The 16,725-nt window shown below is 37.8% G+C and overlaps 3 protein-coding genes across 4 annotated transcripts in view; 2 read left to right on the top strand and 1 right to left on the bottom strand.

Moving 5' to 3' along the window:
* The window catches only part of LOC134799364 (kinesin-like protein Klp98A), a 53,795-nt gene extending 49,391 nt beyond the window's left edge, over positions 1-4,404 (top strand). The window contains exon 28 of the mRNA XM_063771774.1: positions 3,379-4,404. Within this exon, the coding sequence (XP_063627844.1) occupies positions 3,379-3,414 (36 nt within the window). The 3' untranslated portion in view covers positions 3,415-4,404. The remainder of the gene's footprint in view (positions 1-3,378) is intronic.
* Positions 4,405-11,338: 6,934 nt separating this feature from the next.
* LOC134799295 (EEF1A lysine methyltransferase 1) lies at positions 11,339-15,798 on the bottom strand. Of its 2 annotated transcripts, none has more exons than XM_063771674.1 (5): positions 15,640-15,798; positions 14,065-14,222; positions 13,460-13,610; positions 12,779-12,963; positions 11,339-12,490 (listed from the first exon to the last, which is right to left on the bottom strand). In XM_063771674.1, exons 2-5 carry the CDS (start codon positions 14,215-14,217, stop codon positions 12,335-12,337), a joined length of 645 nt encoding a protein of 214 aa, XP_063627744.1. In that variant the 5' UTR covers positions 14,218-14,222; positions 15,640-15,798; the 3' UTR covers positions 11,339-12,334. The 2 variants fall into 2 exon arrangements, with proteins under 2 accessions (XP_063627744.1, XP_063627745.1); XM_063771675.1 differs by having other exon boundaries at positions 14,065-14,217.
* On the top strand, positions 15,430-16,509 carry LOC134799296 (N-alpha-acetyltransferase 80). Its single transcript, XM_063771676.1, has 2 exons — positions 15,430-15,692; positions 15,857-16,509. The coding sequence occupies exon 2, from the start codon at positions 15,872-15,874 to the stop codon at positions 16,481-16,483; it is 612 nt and encodes a 203-aa protein (XP_063627746.1). The 5' UTR covers positions 15,430-15,692; positions 15,857-15,871; the 3' UTR covers positions 16,484-16,509.
* The last annotated feature ends 216 nt before the right edge of the window (positions 16,510-16,725 follow it).

The raw sequence follows: 16,725 nt of genomic DNA, 5'->3' as shown, positions 1-16,725 counted from the left end.
AAATATGGAAAAGGTACCTTCACCCCCCCCTCCCCCCTACACCCTCAGCACACCCGCTAAGCTCAAGGACTTTAAGTAGGTATGGTTATCTGGACACCACAAGGTACAACTGTGCCAATTTTCAAAATTATACGAATTATTTCCGCAGATTTTTTTATTAACTGACTCGTAGAAGTGTTTTTTGTCATTACAATTTTTAAATGCTTGACTTTTACTCGTCAATTCAAAATTAGAAAAATAGTAAGTAATTACAGTTAGAGTTATAATTTTTTTTTGTGAAGACAGCTAATTTTATTTACTTATTGGAGCTATGCATAACTCAATAGTCCCACAACTTATCTTAACTTTGCTAGTATTCTTCCCTATTTTCACTACCTACTTGCCCGAAATTGACTGCTAGAGTTAGACCAAGTCTGCATTCGGCACTGCAATACTCGTGGCGTCTTTATTAACAATTTTCGGCTTCGCCTCAAATTGTTACTCACGCCACTCGCCTTTTTTGACCTCTCTTAAACAACGGTTGCATAAAATACTATTTTTTGTGGTGTTATAATAACTAATCCCCATTAGAAGAGCGTGTGTGAATTGTGGGGATAGCACATGTGTTCCTTTTTTATTGGCACAGTGTTCAAATGAAGTGTAAAATTTTCAATTTAGGTCATTAGCTGGTTCACTCTCAAACACGCAAGGGAACGTGCGCGTACAGGGAGCAGAATTTGATAAAATGTTAGCGTAAAGAGTTCTACTTAAGTCATATCATAAGGGCCATGTTGCATAATAAACTACAACTAATATTACAAGCGGAACTCCTTTTCTAATAAGTGAAGTTAGAAAAGGAGTTCCGCTTGTAATATTAGTTGTAGTTTATTATGCAACACGGCCAAGGTGGTAGATTTTCCAATGCAGGGCTCTCCAAACTACTACCAAAACTAGCTGAACTCTATACTGGGTCCAAAAGTTTGGAGACTCCTGCCAGTGGGGAGACACTCCTCACTTCGGTCGAATTCGGCTACGTTCGGCTCAGCATTGCTCCGAGCAATTATTAGGGTTGGCACCACTTGACTTCCTTTTGCGTGCACGAACACACATAAGATAATCACATGAAGTTTGACAACCCTAAATAGCCGAAAGGGATGAGTGTCATACATTAGAAAGGGATAGCATGATTCGACCCTGAACCGCTGTCAAACTTCGGTTTTGTAGGAAGTGTCCTTTCTGTACGGTAGTACTATTATTTATTCTGTGTTCCTGCTCCAATGCGTACGGCCCCTATCAGCTGGACGATAGTATAAGGGCTGATTTAGGGTCGGTTGCACCAAACTGTTCGTATCGTTAAAGAGTTCGCTAAATTTTTATGTATGGAAAGTTTCATAGTAAAGCTGCCGGTGCTCGGTGCTGGGACTAGTGTGGATGGTACCTTAATCAGAATTACACCAGCGGAAATATCCAAGGTTGTACGACAAATGACGAAAGGTAAGTCACCCGGACACGATGGTCTTAGCATCGAGCATCTGCAACATGCAGGTGCTCATCTTCCCAGGGTTCTTGCGATGTTCTACACATTTTGTATTCGCCATAACTATTTACCTGAAGACCTCATGAAGACCATTGTGGTCCCCGTTATAAAAAATAAGACTGGTGATGCCTCCGACAAGTCCAACTATAGACCAATCTCGTTGGCAACTATACTGGCGAAGGTATTGGACAGTGTGCTTAACACGTATCTGAATAGACATATTAACCTACATGACGCCCAGTTCGGTTTTCGACCCGGACTTTCAACTGAATCGGCTATACTATGTCTTAAGCATACTGTTCAATATTACACTAAGCGGAACACGCCAGTTTTTGCATGTTTTTTGGACTTGTCGAAGGCATTTGACCTAGTATCTTACAAGTTGTTATGGCACAAGTTACGCAATGGGACTAGTTTACCAGATGAGGTAATAAATATGTTTGAGTTTTGGTATGACCATCAAATAAATATTGTGAGATGGGCGGGGGGATACTCAGACCCTTATAAAATGAAGTGTGGTGTGAGACAGGGAGGGTTAACGTCACCCACACTTTTTAATCTCTATGTTAATGGGTTGATTGAGGAGCTCAGCAGTGCTGGTGTAGGTTGTTCGGTGGACGGCTGTTTTGTTAATAATATTAGCTATGCCGACGATATGGTGCTGCTGAGCCCCTCAATAAACGCTTTAAAAATACTGTTGGATATATGTGAGAGATATGTTGTGGCCCACGGGCTCAAATATAATGAACTGAAATAAATGTCATATACTAAGAAAAAGTGACCAAGGCCAAATATAATGTCAAGAAGAGTGAGATCTTAGTCTTTAAATCTGGTACTAAAACATATTCCATACCACCTATTAGTCTAGACGGTTCTCCTCTTCAGACTGTTACAAAATTTAAATATTTGGGCCATTGGGTCACAGACACTCTCAAAGATGATGAAGACGTTGAAAGGGAACGCAGAGCACTATCGGTTAGGGGTAACATGTTGTCACGCAGGTTTGCACGTTGTTCCCGTGAGGTCAAAATTACACTATTCAAAACATACTGCCAAAACCTGTACACGTGCAACCTGTGGAGCAACTACACCAAAAAAACGTTTAGTGCTCTGCGTGTCCAGTACAACAACGCCTTCAGGGGTTTGTTGGGGCTGCCCTGGCGATGCAGCGCGTCGGGGATGTTCGCCGAGTGGAGCACAGACGGCTTCCACGCAGTGCTGCGCAAAAGGGTGGCGTCCCTGTGGCAACGCGTGCGGGGCAGCACCAACACACTCCTGAAGGTGATTGCGGAAAGGGTCGACAGCCCTCTTATAACTCACTGGATGACAATGCATGTTCGGTCCAATGAGCATTATATGTTTTACTAACACTAACATTAGAGTTTATCTGTATAGTTTTTATATTTCTTTGTTACCTACTAATACTACTAATACTTCGTTTTGTAGACAAAAATATGGATACTTGGTGTCTGAAATAAATATTTTCATTTTCATTTTCATTTTCAAAGCGCCGGGGCGCGCCGGCTGACGTTGATCAGTCTGTCAAATGTGGTTGGTGCAACTGGCCCTTAGACGATGCCAGAACTCGCATGCCAGTTTCATACCATTGCGGGTTTTGATCGGTCGATTGAATTGGACGTAATCAACAGTCCGCAATGTAACTAAAATCGCATGCGAGTTCGCGCGCCGTCTAAATCAGCCCTAATAAGGGCCAGTTGCACCAACCACATTTGACAGACTGATCAACGTCAGCCGGTGCGCCCCGGCGCTTTACTATGAAACTTTCCATACATAAAATTTTTGCGAACTCTTTAACGATACGAACAGTTTGGTGCAACCGACCCTAAGTGTACTTGTGTCAGGGCGTGTTCGAGTCGGGCAAGTGCGGCACGGGCTGACGGCGCGCGGAGCTCGCCGCGGCGCGCGCGCTGCTGGCGTGCGCGCGCAGCCTCGCCGCCGCGCTCGCGCTGCTCACCGCGCATGCGCTCGCGCTGCTGCTGCTGCTGCTCTACATGCTCTACCGGAGACTCAGGTAGCGGGAGAGACCAGGGGATTATACAGAGATAAATTACTGCGCGCGGTTCGTGGTTCTTGCTTGTGTAACGTGCACGTGGTGCGACGCGAGCTACATATGCGAACGTACTCAACGAATGAATTTAGTCGTAAAGTAACGCTTTAATTTTGCAGTTGGGTGTACAGTAAGCTGCAGAGATAAGTGAACCCCTCGGCATAAAAACTTGTTTGCAGGGGGGGTCACATATTTCTGCAACTTACTGCAATGTACAGTGGCGTTCAAAAGTGCATGAATAGTTGCCGGCCGTAATGCCTTAATATTACGGTTGAAACATCTCCATGCGCTTTTGAACGCCAGTGTACATCGTGCACTGAACTGGCGCCGACTACTTGCTCAAGCATATTGCCGCGATGCGACCACGCTCACGATGCCAATAAATTGCACAGATGCCTCAACATGCGCAAGTTACATACACCATTAATTTAAAGAAAGATCAGATCGCATTATCTCCCACGGATGATCACTCAAAAACAATGAAAACGGATAATTTTTATCAATTCCCATACATCATGATCCGTTTCCAATGTTCTTGAGAGGATATATTAATCCCCTTTGTCGAATGAAAATAATAAGCAGCAAGCGCGACGCAGTGTGATGCCGCGGACCACGGGTGCCTTCCTATTTATACTTTGTTGTCCAAGTATCCAAGTCTGGACCAATATGTGATCTGTGCTGCTGTTGTTAAGGTTTACTTTTGAATGGGCAGGCCACTATGACTATTGGTCAGATTTGGAATTGTGTTCTTTATGTTTTATGTTAGAACGATCGGACATGGTATTGTATGCTTTGTAATATAGTAAAATCGGTAATAAAACGTAAGAAAATCACTACTCAAACTTAGTAAAGTTTAATAGTAATTTTCTTAGTTTTTCTGTACCTACTAAAAGGTTACGAGTGGGAGAGTATAATGACCGCAGTTGTTAGGATACCGACCTTATGGCGTGAGCAGCAAAGCATACTTTACCGTGTACTTCGTATCATTCCGGGATTGTCCTTAAACTGATTCCAAACATTACTTATATTTTCCATTTTATTCTTAGAGTCATAAGGCATATAATATTGTGTCTGTCTGTATATTTTGTGCAATTTACTTTAAGGCGTATGCAAGTCTTCCTTTGTGTTTGTTGTTACATGTAAGCGAAACACGACCCTATTACAGATCTGTTAGATTTGGTTTTCCATTGTTTTCTAAGACATGAAAAGTATTGTTAAAAATCCTCTTCACGGCACCAACTGTAACCTAACATTGTCAAAATTACTGAACATATTTCTTTTTATCTTTTCATTTGAGGACATTCTCTATTGCAAATTCGACCTAATGACTCAGACATTAGAGTTTATTGTATAAAGCACCCAAAGTTGGAAAGGTATATTTTTGCACGTGGCGAGTTCCGTAAATGTTCGATCTCTGGTCGCAGAGAACAATTATCGTTAAGTAAATAATAATCTAATAAATATAGTTAGTTAGTATTGAATTGTTTGAACCGATTGAGAGGGTTTAGTACAGATGACATTAGGCTCATACAAAATCTAGGTAATTTCAAGCTAGTCCATTCAATTGAAATAAAGTAAATAAACCCCATTTAAATCTCTTCCTGTATATTATTTTTAACATCGACTTCAAAGTCAAAGTATATGCCCCCGCGTACATCATGATCTTAAATGAGGTACATATGTAGTGAATAATCCTTTACTATCGTATTTTCACGGACACGCACGCACGTGTTATGCTATTTCAGTCAGTTTCATTACAAAAAGTAGGTAGGTACTGAGGTTGACTGAATTAACATGATAAATACAAACGTTTCCGAGAAAATACGATGGCAAGGGATTGTTCACTACATCTCTAACTAGGTTGTCAAACGATCGCACGTTAACCGTGAACCATCCAACTATTACCACAAAAAGATACAAATACATATGTTAGCTTGGCTTTATTTATGTTTTAATAGTTTTGAAACCTTAATGTATTTGTACTAAGCCCACTTACTGTCTCTATAGTTCGTTTTTTTAGCATTAGAAAAAAGGTAAACAATCTTGACGTGTCTTTTTATTGAAAAACACTTGAAAAATAAGTCACTGCACGGCATACGAGTATATGTAACAATTATGAATCATATACGAGTACGATTATTTACATTCTTTTGCTTTCATAAGTAATAGTTACTGATTTAAAAAAGCTGTTTTCAGTTAAAAGACACGTCAAGATCGAGTAGTGTTTTCTAATGCTAAAAAAACGAACTATAATTGGTTTGTTAGTGTCTAGGATAGTATTGTTAATGTGATAATAATTTCTATTTGTTTTTGACCATGAATTCATTTAGTTCCATGTCAATTTTACATTAAGACAAGCTTTTGCCCGCGGCTTCGCCCGGAAGAGCTTTTAACGTTCTAATGAGAACTGATATCAAATTAAATCTGTTAAATATTATAAGATTTCTAACATCAGACATACTTTCTTGCAACACACAATATAAAAATACTGAAAAGCATCCCATCTTAATCACACAACGCCCAATTACCAAACTGTGTCGACTTCCCAATTAGAAATCAAGGAATACTTCCTTGCCGGCGGAGAATGAGATATAAAATTGCGACATAATTGTACATAGTACAGTCGCCATCAGATATATCAGAGCGGCCAAGGTGCTCTAAAGTATCTGAACACGCACTCTACCGCCATGACAATAGAGGCGTGTTCAGATATTTGTGAGCGCCTTGACCGCTCCCATATATCTGATGGCGACTGTACATACCCATAGTTAGATGTAGGTGGTGTGCTGACGTGCCCAAAATGCGCTCGAGTATTTAGCAAGAAGATAGGGTACGTGAGCCACCTAAGGGCGCATCAGAGAGTGGATCAGCTACACTCTAATAACACGAGCTAAAAATTGCCTAGTCCAGAGCACACAGTCGCTGGGGCCGAAATCGGTCAGGAGAGCATCATACAGTTAGTTACTGAATTTATCGCTAGATGACGCTTTTTAAAATTTAGAGTAACTAACGGTGTGTTTTCGTAAAACAATGGAGTTGAGCTGATAAACAATGCATGCACGTTCGGCGTAAGGTCTACTATCAATTCCAACTCGGGGTCTCCCAAATTCATCGCGGTTCCTTAAATTTCAATTAACTTTATTAGTTGAAAATTAAGGAACCACGATGAATCTGGGAGACCCGGAGTTGGAATTGATAGACCTTACCAGGCGTGGCTCACAGGTAGCTAAAAGTACATCCGTTCCACACCAATTTTGGTGGCTAGCCATAAGCCGCGCGTGGCGCTGTCGCCACCTAGCGGCCATATCTGTCCTGATCGTAACAGACGCGTTTTGTTAGACAGTGAGTCTTCTGTACCTAGTACTATTATTTATTCTGTGACCTTACGCCGAACGTGCATGCATCGTCCATCCGGCTCGAAGGACCAAATGTTCGCACCTGGCTGTTGTAAATCCGCACTTAAACATTGCACTTTAAGGTCCACTTTCCTGACTGTCACTAAGCACTGTTACTTTTACTATTACCTACTACACTTCACTGTATCACTCACTTTATTTTTGACAATAATATAATTATTATATTCATATATAATTCGACCCTGGTATCACCCGTTGCGAGAAAGTGTGTCGTGGTATTCTATTCTATTTATGCATATTTATTATATGTTGTATTGAACTTAAAACTGTAATAAAATAATATAAAACAGGGTGCCCTTTTACTATGGACATTATATTTATTTTGTTTCCTAATCACATAACCGTCATCTAATTTTATTATTTTTGTTCAAAATATAGTTATAAAAAATGTAATATAGGTATAATGTCTGTAGTAAAGTAAAACTTCGTGTAAATGAGATAATAAGGCCTTCTGTAAATATAACGGGCTATTGTGGCCTATGGGTGAAAGCACTTCCATTCGGGCAACGTCAACAGGACTTTAAAATGAAGACAAGGCCTTCGGAAACTCTTAGAATATTATTATTAATTAAACATAATATGCAACTAAAAATATCAATTGATTTTTTTAAAGTCAAGTAACTAATATTCATACTATTTTCTTACCATTGTTGCCAATTGGCTACAATAGTCCTTTATAGATAATTTATCAATATATATCATATTTTTGTATTGCCTAGCATTCCTATGGCTGAATAGACTCATGACCCCAAAAGACATAGTTATTATACATCTATAGCTATGGTTGTGATATACTAATTGTATTTTTTTATAATTTATTAGCACAAATGCTAATCATTAATGAATTCGATTGATTTGTATATTTAGTTCAATTATACGGTACCTGGTTTTTCGTCAATTTACATAACTTTTTGTGCTTTGTTACTTTTATTGTGAATTATTTTCGCAACTTTTAATTATTTGTTATTTAGCCCCTGGATACACAAACTATAAAGTTATGAATAGTAGGAGGTATGAATAAGTTTAAGAAAAATTCGTGCCTCATATTTGACTGCTAAAGTAGATGTCGCTATTAAGGTTCCGTCACAAAGGCGCGTTTTGCGGGCGGGGCGTGAGCGGGGCGCGCAGCTTTTACATATAAAACGCTCACGCGCCGCCCGGAAATCGCGCCTGTGTGACGGAACCTTTAGGCCTCGCAAATTGTGAGGTAATTCTCTATGTCAAAAGTTGACGTTTGTCAATTCAGTTACCGACGCCGTATAGCGCCATCTAGTTCGGCTGTCAAAATCAGGTGCACGGTTTTTGTTAAACTTTACAACTGTTCTTTAAATACGTAGCATAAACTACATTTTTACAAAAAATAACTTTATTGGTATTCATTTAGTTGAAAATATGTAGATGTGCCTTAAAAGTTGCGAAAACCCGGCGGCTCGCGAAGGCATCGCTTCTGTGCGCTTTTCTACGTAAAGCCATTACGCATGCGTGCCCAAGCATCGCGAGCTTGCCACCATGTCCCTTCTCTATATACGTGTATGTCTGGTCCGGAAAATGGACCATAGTGCACGATACTACATACAAAGAGTTATTTATTGTATATATAAGCGTTGTAAAGGCTAAGAAAAAATATTTTCCCGAGTTTGACCAATGTGCTTTGTGGTTACTGAATTATCGAACCTCATCCTCGACGGACAGTGTAGCCCTACAGCGCCTCTAATATCTATAGCAGCTGTCAAATTCGTTCGAAAACAGTTTTTTTCTTAGCATTTACAAATCTTCTAGAATCTAGATTAATAACGCTTGTATATAAACATAACTACTTAGGTCCATGTTTCTAGGATACTACACAACTATTTTCAGATTTCAATTATTTGACTTTTAAAATCCCCTTTGTCCTGTAATCCGTAATACAAGCGAAAATCTCTCTATCAAATGAAGTTTAATATGCTCATAGTCACAGGTATTTAATTAGGCATCAAAAAATTGGCTCATTTTATCCACACCACAAGATATAATAAAATGATCTTGCTTGTAAAAAGAGTGTCTACAATAGAATTAAGAGATGACATACTACGTAAAGGCGGTTTTAAAATAAGATTGAGACAATATGTGATGATGATGAGTGTACTCGTAAGTAAAAAGTCAAGTAACTAACATTCACACTATTTTCTTACCATTATTCAGAAAGTATCACGTATGACGTAGTGACTTGCGATTCGCCTCAAATAAATGTACCTATATCTGTTTAAACTATCGTAATTTATAAAAATACAAAAAAATGGCTTTAGCGCCTACCCCGAGTAGAAAGACGGCCTTTGTAGATAGACCAATAAATATTAGTTAGGTTTATGAATTGTATATAAATTATATAATGTTCTTGAGGATGCGTTATATATTGTCAACGTAGATGTTATGTACAGTCAGCAGTAATAGTTGCTAAGCGGGCGAGGTGTTCAAAATGATCTTGACGCGGCTTTATTGTTAAGAGTATAAGAGCACGTCAAGGTAATTTTGAACACCTCGTCCGCTTAGCAACTTCTGCTGCTGACTGTATGTCATACTGAACAAATTTTACTTTGGGATTAACCTCGGAAACGCAAAAAATTCTGTTTTTTTTTTCGATTTCAGGAATAGTTTAGTAGTAAAAGTTGTTCAATATGACATGATATGAGTGCAGTTTCATTATTGGCTCTGTTCTGTGAAAGGACCAGAAAAGGAGACGTACAGAAATAATCCGTACATACATATTTAATTTATGTCGAATATTATGATATTTATGATAAAAGAAAGAGAATAGGCACTGTCCCATTCTACATGTTAGCAAAATTCTTTTGATTTAACTTAATTACTACCACACAGTATAAGTTAGTTCAATGTTCAAATGTATCTACCTCTATGGTATTTGTTACTAAATGGAATGAACTATGAAATCACAGTGCCTATATAAAACGATTTACCTATGACATTCCATCTGGATAGTCAGGCCAATGTATATTACGTCAGAAGTAGAAAATGTATACGTAATCTCAACTGAATATTTGAAACACTGTGTTTAATATAAATAATATTTCATTCCAATAAACAGAAATGTCATTAGGGCTTGTTTACACGTTGATGTGAGAGTTCATACAATTGCTAGAGTTAGACCAAGAGAAGTCTGCAGCGATTTTGATAGCCCACGCAGTGCGAGTGTTATTTTAACTTCTATGAAATTATGACGTATAAATAACACTTGCACTGCGTGGGCTTTCAAAATCGCTGCAGACTTTTCTTGGTAAAAGATAAAGATAGTTCAAGTAGGCATATTACAATGCGCTTATGAACGTCAAATAAAGCTACACCGGCTCCCACCCTACACCTCTGCCTCGAGAAGATTTAAGGCCCCCCTCAATTGGAGGAGGGTATCCCAAGTATAAGTCTTGTTCTATACTTGGGATACCCTCCTCCCAGTATGGTCTAACTCTACATGCGTTTGGTAACAACGTGTAAGCAGGGCCATGCACAAAGTTGTTGACATTGCAATAACTAATTCACATATTGAATAAAATTAAATTTGTTGTAAGTGTGTATTCCGTGTGGTACTATCCTACATGTGAACATTTACAAATGTGTTAATTTATTTAGTACAAATTTCGCACTGTTAGAATATAATTAATTATATTTTTTCACTTATTTTGGTGTTTGTAATCAATAAGACATTTAGTTGGAGACACCCGAATGGCCTGCATTTAGCCGTGCGGGTATTATGGCTGTATACATACTTATATAGCTATAAGCTTACGACCTATATGCGACCAATATTATAAGGTTTTATCATACTTGTCTTGTTTTGTATATCTTTGTTCTATAATAAATAAGCATCAAACTAATTATTTACTCATTAATGTTAATCAATTCTAATAAGGTGTCTCGTATCAATAGTATTACATTTTATTGATTTATTTACTGTGTAGGTATTATAACACCAAAATTTTAAACTAAATATAATTGCAGACCTAATCAATTTTAATAATTAAATGTGGAATAATTTATTTTAATATATAAGCAAATTTACTATTGTCCATTAAAATGATATTTTAATAATTCATTCACTGAAGTAGATGTCTCACAATAATTAATTCATAGTTTATAGATTTGGGTTCACTTTTACATATATTTTTTTTCAATCCAATATATTGTGAATATTAATGATTAGAACAAAAATTTATCTTATTAAATTACCTATCATATTAATAACCCATGACAATACCATTAAGCCCAATATCACAAATCAAAATATTTAAAATGAATTAGAATTATATATTTTCCTTTGAGAAGTTATACCTAGTTTTTTTGGGGCACAGTAAAAGTGAAGTCAAATATATAAGAAAACAAATAGTATAATCGTCGGCTAGTTGTAAGGTATGGCAGTTTGACGGTCGAGAGTTTATTAAGAGTTAACCAGCATAATGTAACAAGGTGCGATTGTTAAGAGATCAATAAATGCAATGTGTTTTAATATCTATTCGTTTTATTTGACACTTAAAATTAAGTATAAATATGTTTAAAGACATACCATATAAAATAAAAAAAACATTACACTTAACACTATAAAATTGCCACATATGTCCAACAGAAAAACCCTAAATGCAATATCAGTTATTTTAAATAAACATAAAATGTAATGGAATACCTAAAACAAAACAATTCAAAAATGAAAATTGGCGTGAGACTTACGATACGCTATGCATTTAATGCATATTCATAAATTAGGTAGGTATAAGGTACAATTAGCGGTAGAAGTAGCTAAGAGGAGAAACTTCAAAATTATATGAAAACAACTTTGCTGCTAAGAGAATAAGAGCGTATACATATTTTTTTTAACTAAACTTTCTGGCGATTCAAAGTGATGACAGAGCCTAAGATGGAGCTTACCGGTTCAGTAATAGCCTAGCTTGCGGCTTAGCAGTGGGGAGACACTTCTGACTTCGGGTAAACTCGGCTCCGTTCGGCTCAGCATTGCTCCGAGCAATTATTAGGGTTGGCACCACTTGACGTCCTTTTGGGTGCACGATCGTCGATCACAGATATAATCACTTGAATTTTGACAACCCTAAATAGCCGTAAGGGATAGTGCCATACATTAGAAAGGGATAGCATGATTCGACCCTGATTCGCTGTCAAACTTCGGCTTTGCAGGAAGTGTCCTTTCTGTACGGTAGTACTATCATGTATTCTGTAGTATTAGCGTCAATAACATCATACGTTGAATACGATTTGAAGGGGAGAGAAAAATATATCTTATGAGTTTTGCAATCTGGCCCTTCTGACCCTTTCAATGAATGTCCAACCAGAGCATCACCTTAAAGCGCCATCTAGATCAAAATTAGCGTAACACGCGAACTCGTTGGCTAAGTTGTTCCTATGGCGCGGCTGGAACCCGCATATCCGCAAATCCAAGAGTTTCTCAACATTTTCCTTCATCACCGCCCCTGTGCACACTACGATCTTGTCCTGAAACATGATGATGATGGTTTTATTCTAGCTAAATTTTTAAATAAACATAATATTTCCAGTCAATATGGCGAGGAACAAAACAAAAAACTTAAAAAATTATAATAAAACCAGCATACTTTTTTCCAAGTCTGATCCAAGCTCCGCGGCCGAAACGTATTTACTTTGTCACAATGATACAACTCTTCGTTTTTTTTTTTGTCTTTAGGTATAATTTTTGGGTGATGTATAGAAGCGCAAAATTATCAATTTAAGTGTCGAAAATTCGAAATAGACAAATAATCTTACCTTGGCCAACAGTTTGATTGTCTGTGAGGTCTTCTGGATACACTCTTCAGACAAGAATGGAGGATCAGCTACAACCAGGTCGTACCGCTCCAGGTCCGGAGGCAGCTTGTCAGGGAAGTTGTAGTCATAGAAGATGAAGTCGGGGGCGTGCACCTCGAACCGCCGGTCGAACTCGAGAAGGGATACTGAAAAGATGTTTTGTAACGTAATTTTGGCCTATTTATTAAATGTAAGTAAAAAACGTTTAATACCTTTAAAAGCCACAACTATTTTATATAACACATATTTTAATCATATTGGAATGCACGAAGTTTTAATTAAAAATTTAATTGAGAGTGTCTGTGGCCCTCTTTTGCTTGCTGCATTGCTTTTTCATTCTTCAAGCGGTGAAAAGGAAATTAACAAAGTCGTATTTATAATATATTGATATAAACAATTTCTTTATTAAAATGTATACATTTTTAGGGTTCCGTACCCAAAGGGTAAAACAGGACCGCCCGTCCGTCCGTCTGTCACCAGGCTGTATCTCACGAACCGTGATAGCTAGACAGTTGAAATTTTCACAGATGATGTATTTCTGTTGCCGCTATAACAACAAATACTAAAAAGTACGGAACCCTCGGTGGGCGAGTCCGACTCGCACTTGTCCAGTTTTTTTATTTTTAAAAAGATGTCACCAACCTGTAGCGCGGTCTCCAAGCTGCCGCTTCACTGGCACAAAGAGTGTGGGACAGGACAGCAGTGCCACCCTGCCTCCGTCAAGTATTGCCTTGTCCACCACTTTCACTAGCGCCTGCACTGTGGCCTCATCGTACCAGAACTGACTTAGTTGCTGGAAATAACAAATAGCAATAGTTAATAACGCTCTTTGAATAATTTTACGATTTAGACTCATTTGTTTTTAGTCACTTGCGCAACACATAACATGTCGCGTGAGTTACTAAAAACAAGTGAGTCTACACAGTAAAATTATTTAATGTTAATATGTCTCACAACAGTTTAAATTCGAATAAAGCTCTTTATTCGAATTAGGCTATTAAAAGTAGATTAGGCTATTATCTCAAGTAGCAAGGTTTCATAAAATGGGGCCCAGATAGGATTTTTAGAAATAGACAGCACATCTTAATATTATGTCTATTGAATAAATACTGAACCTACTTTCACTCTAATTATTGGTTCAGTAGACCAACCATGAAAAGGTGACAGACATGGTTACTTTTGAATTCATGATACAGATGTATCAGATGTATCACGAGTGTATGAATTAAATAGGTATTGTGTTTTACCCAATTCTCATCAAAAAGTATGTTTTCCTTCAGCTTGTCCTCAGCCTGTAACTTGTCAAGTATTTCCTGTCTCTTCTGCTGCTCTGCATAAAAGTCCTGAAGTGCTGCAAATGTCTCCGCAGACAGTGCTGGTACATCATCATCATCATCCATCTTTTCTGAAAGAGTCATTCCATGTTTTAGGAATAAGCAGGAACTCTTATTTAAACAAAAGCTTTAGTCATGTTTACTGATGCAAATAAAAAAAACTATATTCAACTGTTTATTATTTTACTCCATAGGTAAGCCATTTGTGTTATCAGTAGTTACAAAATTCCACTCTGTACATTTACTTTTTAACTAGGTAGTGTTTCAAATAAGACTATAATACAAAATACTCTATCTATATCTATACAATTTATTTCTTAATTAACACAATAAAGTGTTTGGCAATAATAGCACCATTATCACAGATTAATAAATAGTTACTACGTAACAGATACTTCATTCCCAAACAAAAGCAAAAATACCTACGCTATAATAGCCTACAGAACCTTAATAATAATACCTGCTGCTCAGGACAAGAAGAAATGTACCATAATTACGCGCACAAAGAGTCGAGACTGTGTTGCCCGCCGTTCGAGTCACGTGCCAACGCGTCATCGTAAGAATGCGCTAGGGTTGTAGCTACCCTACCTATGATGATTATTGTAATAAAACGAATGTTGCGAATCAAATATGTTTTAGTTTTAATATAATGATTTATAATTTTTTCACTTCTCGGAATTCTCTGTTATTAAAATTTAATAAGTAGTTGAAAATATCCTAAATCGCGTAAATAATTTTAATAAATATTCAGGAGCAAAGCAACGGACAATCAACGGTTTTTAAAAGTTGTAATACGGTGCTACCAGGCCGATTAATTATTACGTCGTCAAAGTTATTTAAAAATATTTTTTCTAACCCTTCAATATAATTATTAAACTTTCAGGTGGGACCTTTAGCCCGCCATAAAAAGATGAATTTTTATTATAGGCTTTTCCCTTTGTTTTTTTGACTTTTTCACCCATCTACTGCACAATAATTACGTGGTTTCGGCATTTCGAAGCATATTAAGCGCGGGAAACGCGCGGTGCAATGCGGTGCGAGCGCTGAGGCGGGCGTTCGGCGGCCCTCTGTCGGTTGTATCGTCGACGATACGCCGAGCGGTAGGCATATAGCGCGTGGCCTTGAGCGTGTGACGGAGGCCTGCCATTATCATTATTTTTAATGGTTTTACAACATGTAATAAAATATACCAGCAGTGTACGGTTAACAAACACTGATCCATGGAGAGTTGTATCAAAACTGGAAGTGGAACGGAACGTAATAATTTTCATTTTTCTTCCGAAACTTTGTAAACACCAGTTTGTTTACTTCCGACTGCATTTCTTCCGTGTTACCTAACCGACCCCGATGCGCAAACATTACGCCAACAAAAGTTAAACCGACAAGAACGGTAGCATGCGTGTGACAGTTAAAAATAGGTTAGTTCTGTCTTCAACGCGCACAGGTTACGTCGCGCGCCATTATATTATTATTTATAAATACACTTACCTCAGTTCTAGTGCTAAAATGTGATTTAAAAGTTGCCGAATTATCTCCTTTAGGTGGGTATGCAAAAAACTCAAATGTTTACGCTTTTACTTAGACGAAAACTATTCAAATCCACATAGGTTTCGCTTTCATTTAGACGCTTTTGTCAATTTTGACAGTGACAGTTAAAATAAATGTTACCATACGTGTTTTCTAATTTCTACTATTTTATTACCAGGTATAAAATTTAATCATGGAACCGGATTCACTGGAAGTGCTGCTTATCCATCATCACCCAGAATTTTTGAAAGCAACCTGCGACTTGATCAACGATGAATGGCCAAGAAGCGAAACAGTTAGAATGATGTCGCTGCAAGCCTCCTGCGATTGCCTCCCTACCAATTTTATCTTAGTCAAGGATAGGAGACAAGTATTAGGTCACTGCAAACTGACACCCATACCCAGTATTCCAGAAAGTTGTTTTATAGAAACAGTAGTCATAAGTAAAGCTATGCGTGGAAAGAAGTTAGGTACATATTTAATGCGATACGTCGAAGATTACTGTAGAAATGTCCTGAAGTTAAAAATGGCGCATCTATCAACGAAGGGCCAAGAGAAATTCTACGCCACTTTAGATTATGAGATTTGCGCACCGGTATCCATTTATGGTGTGTTTTCGCCAGTCAATGTTAAACTTAATCCTAGTAGCCATAAGATTGAAAATTCAGTGCCAGAGCAACGTGCGCTTCCCGGCGCCGCGCCGCCGCCACCGCCCCCACCGATGCCAACTAACGACAGTGCTTGGAACAATAACAATAGTAGTAAAGTAAAAACTAGCAAAACATACATGTTTAAGTATTTGTAGTATTATATTTTGTACGATTTTGATATTTTGTTGTTTAAAATAAAACTCAACATAAAATATAACAATCATTTATTTCACATCACTACACATCGGTAACTCGTGGCATTTAGGTAGCACTTATAAGATTAGTTTAATTAATTCCTGTTTTTAGTGGTTTCTTTTTCTCGACTCGTATAGGAAGAACATTGTCACATCACTAGTCTGTTAGAAACTATCAAGTGCCACGACATATTGTATTGTAT

The sequence above is a fragment of the Cydia splendana genome, chromosome 18 (assembly GCF_910591565.1).
Source record: "Cydia splendana chromosome 18, ilCydSple1.2, whole genome shotgun sequence".
Classification (NCBI taxonomy): Eukaryota; Metazoa; Arthropoda; class Insecta; order Lepidoptera; family Tortricidae; genus Cydia; species Cydia splendana.
The sequence above is the reverse complement of the archived record's forward strand: the minus strand, read 5'-3'. Positions and strand labels throughout refer to the sequence as shown.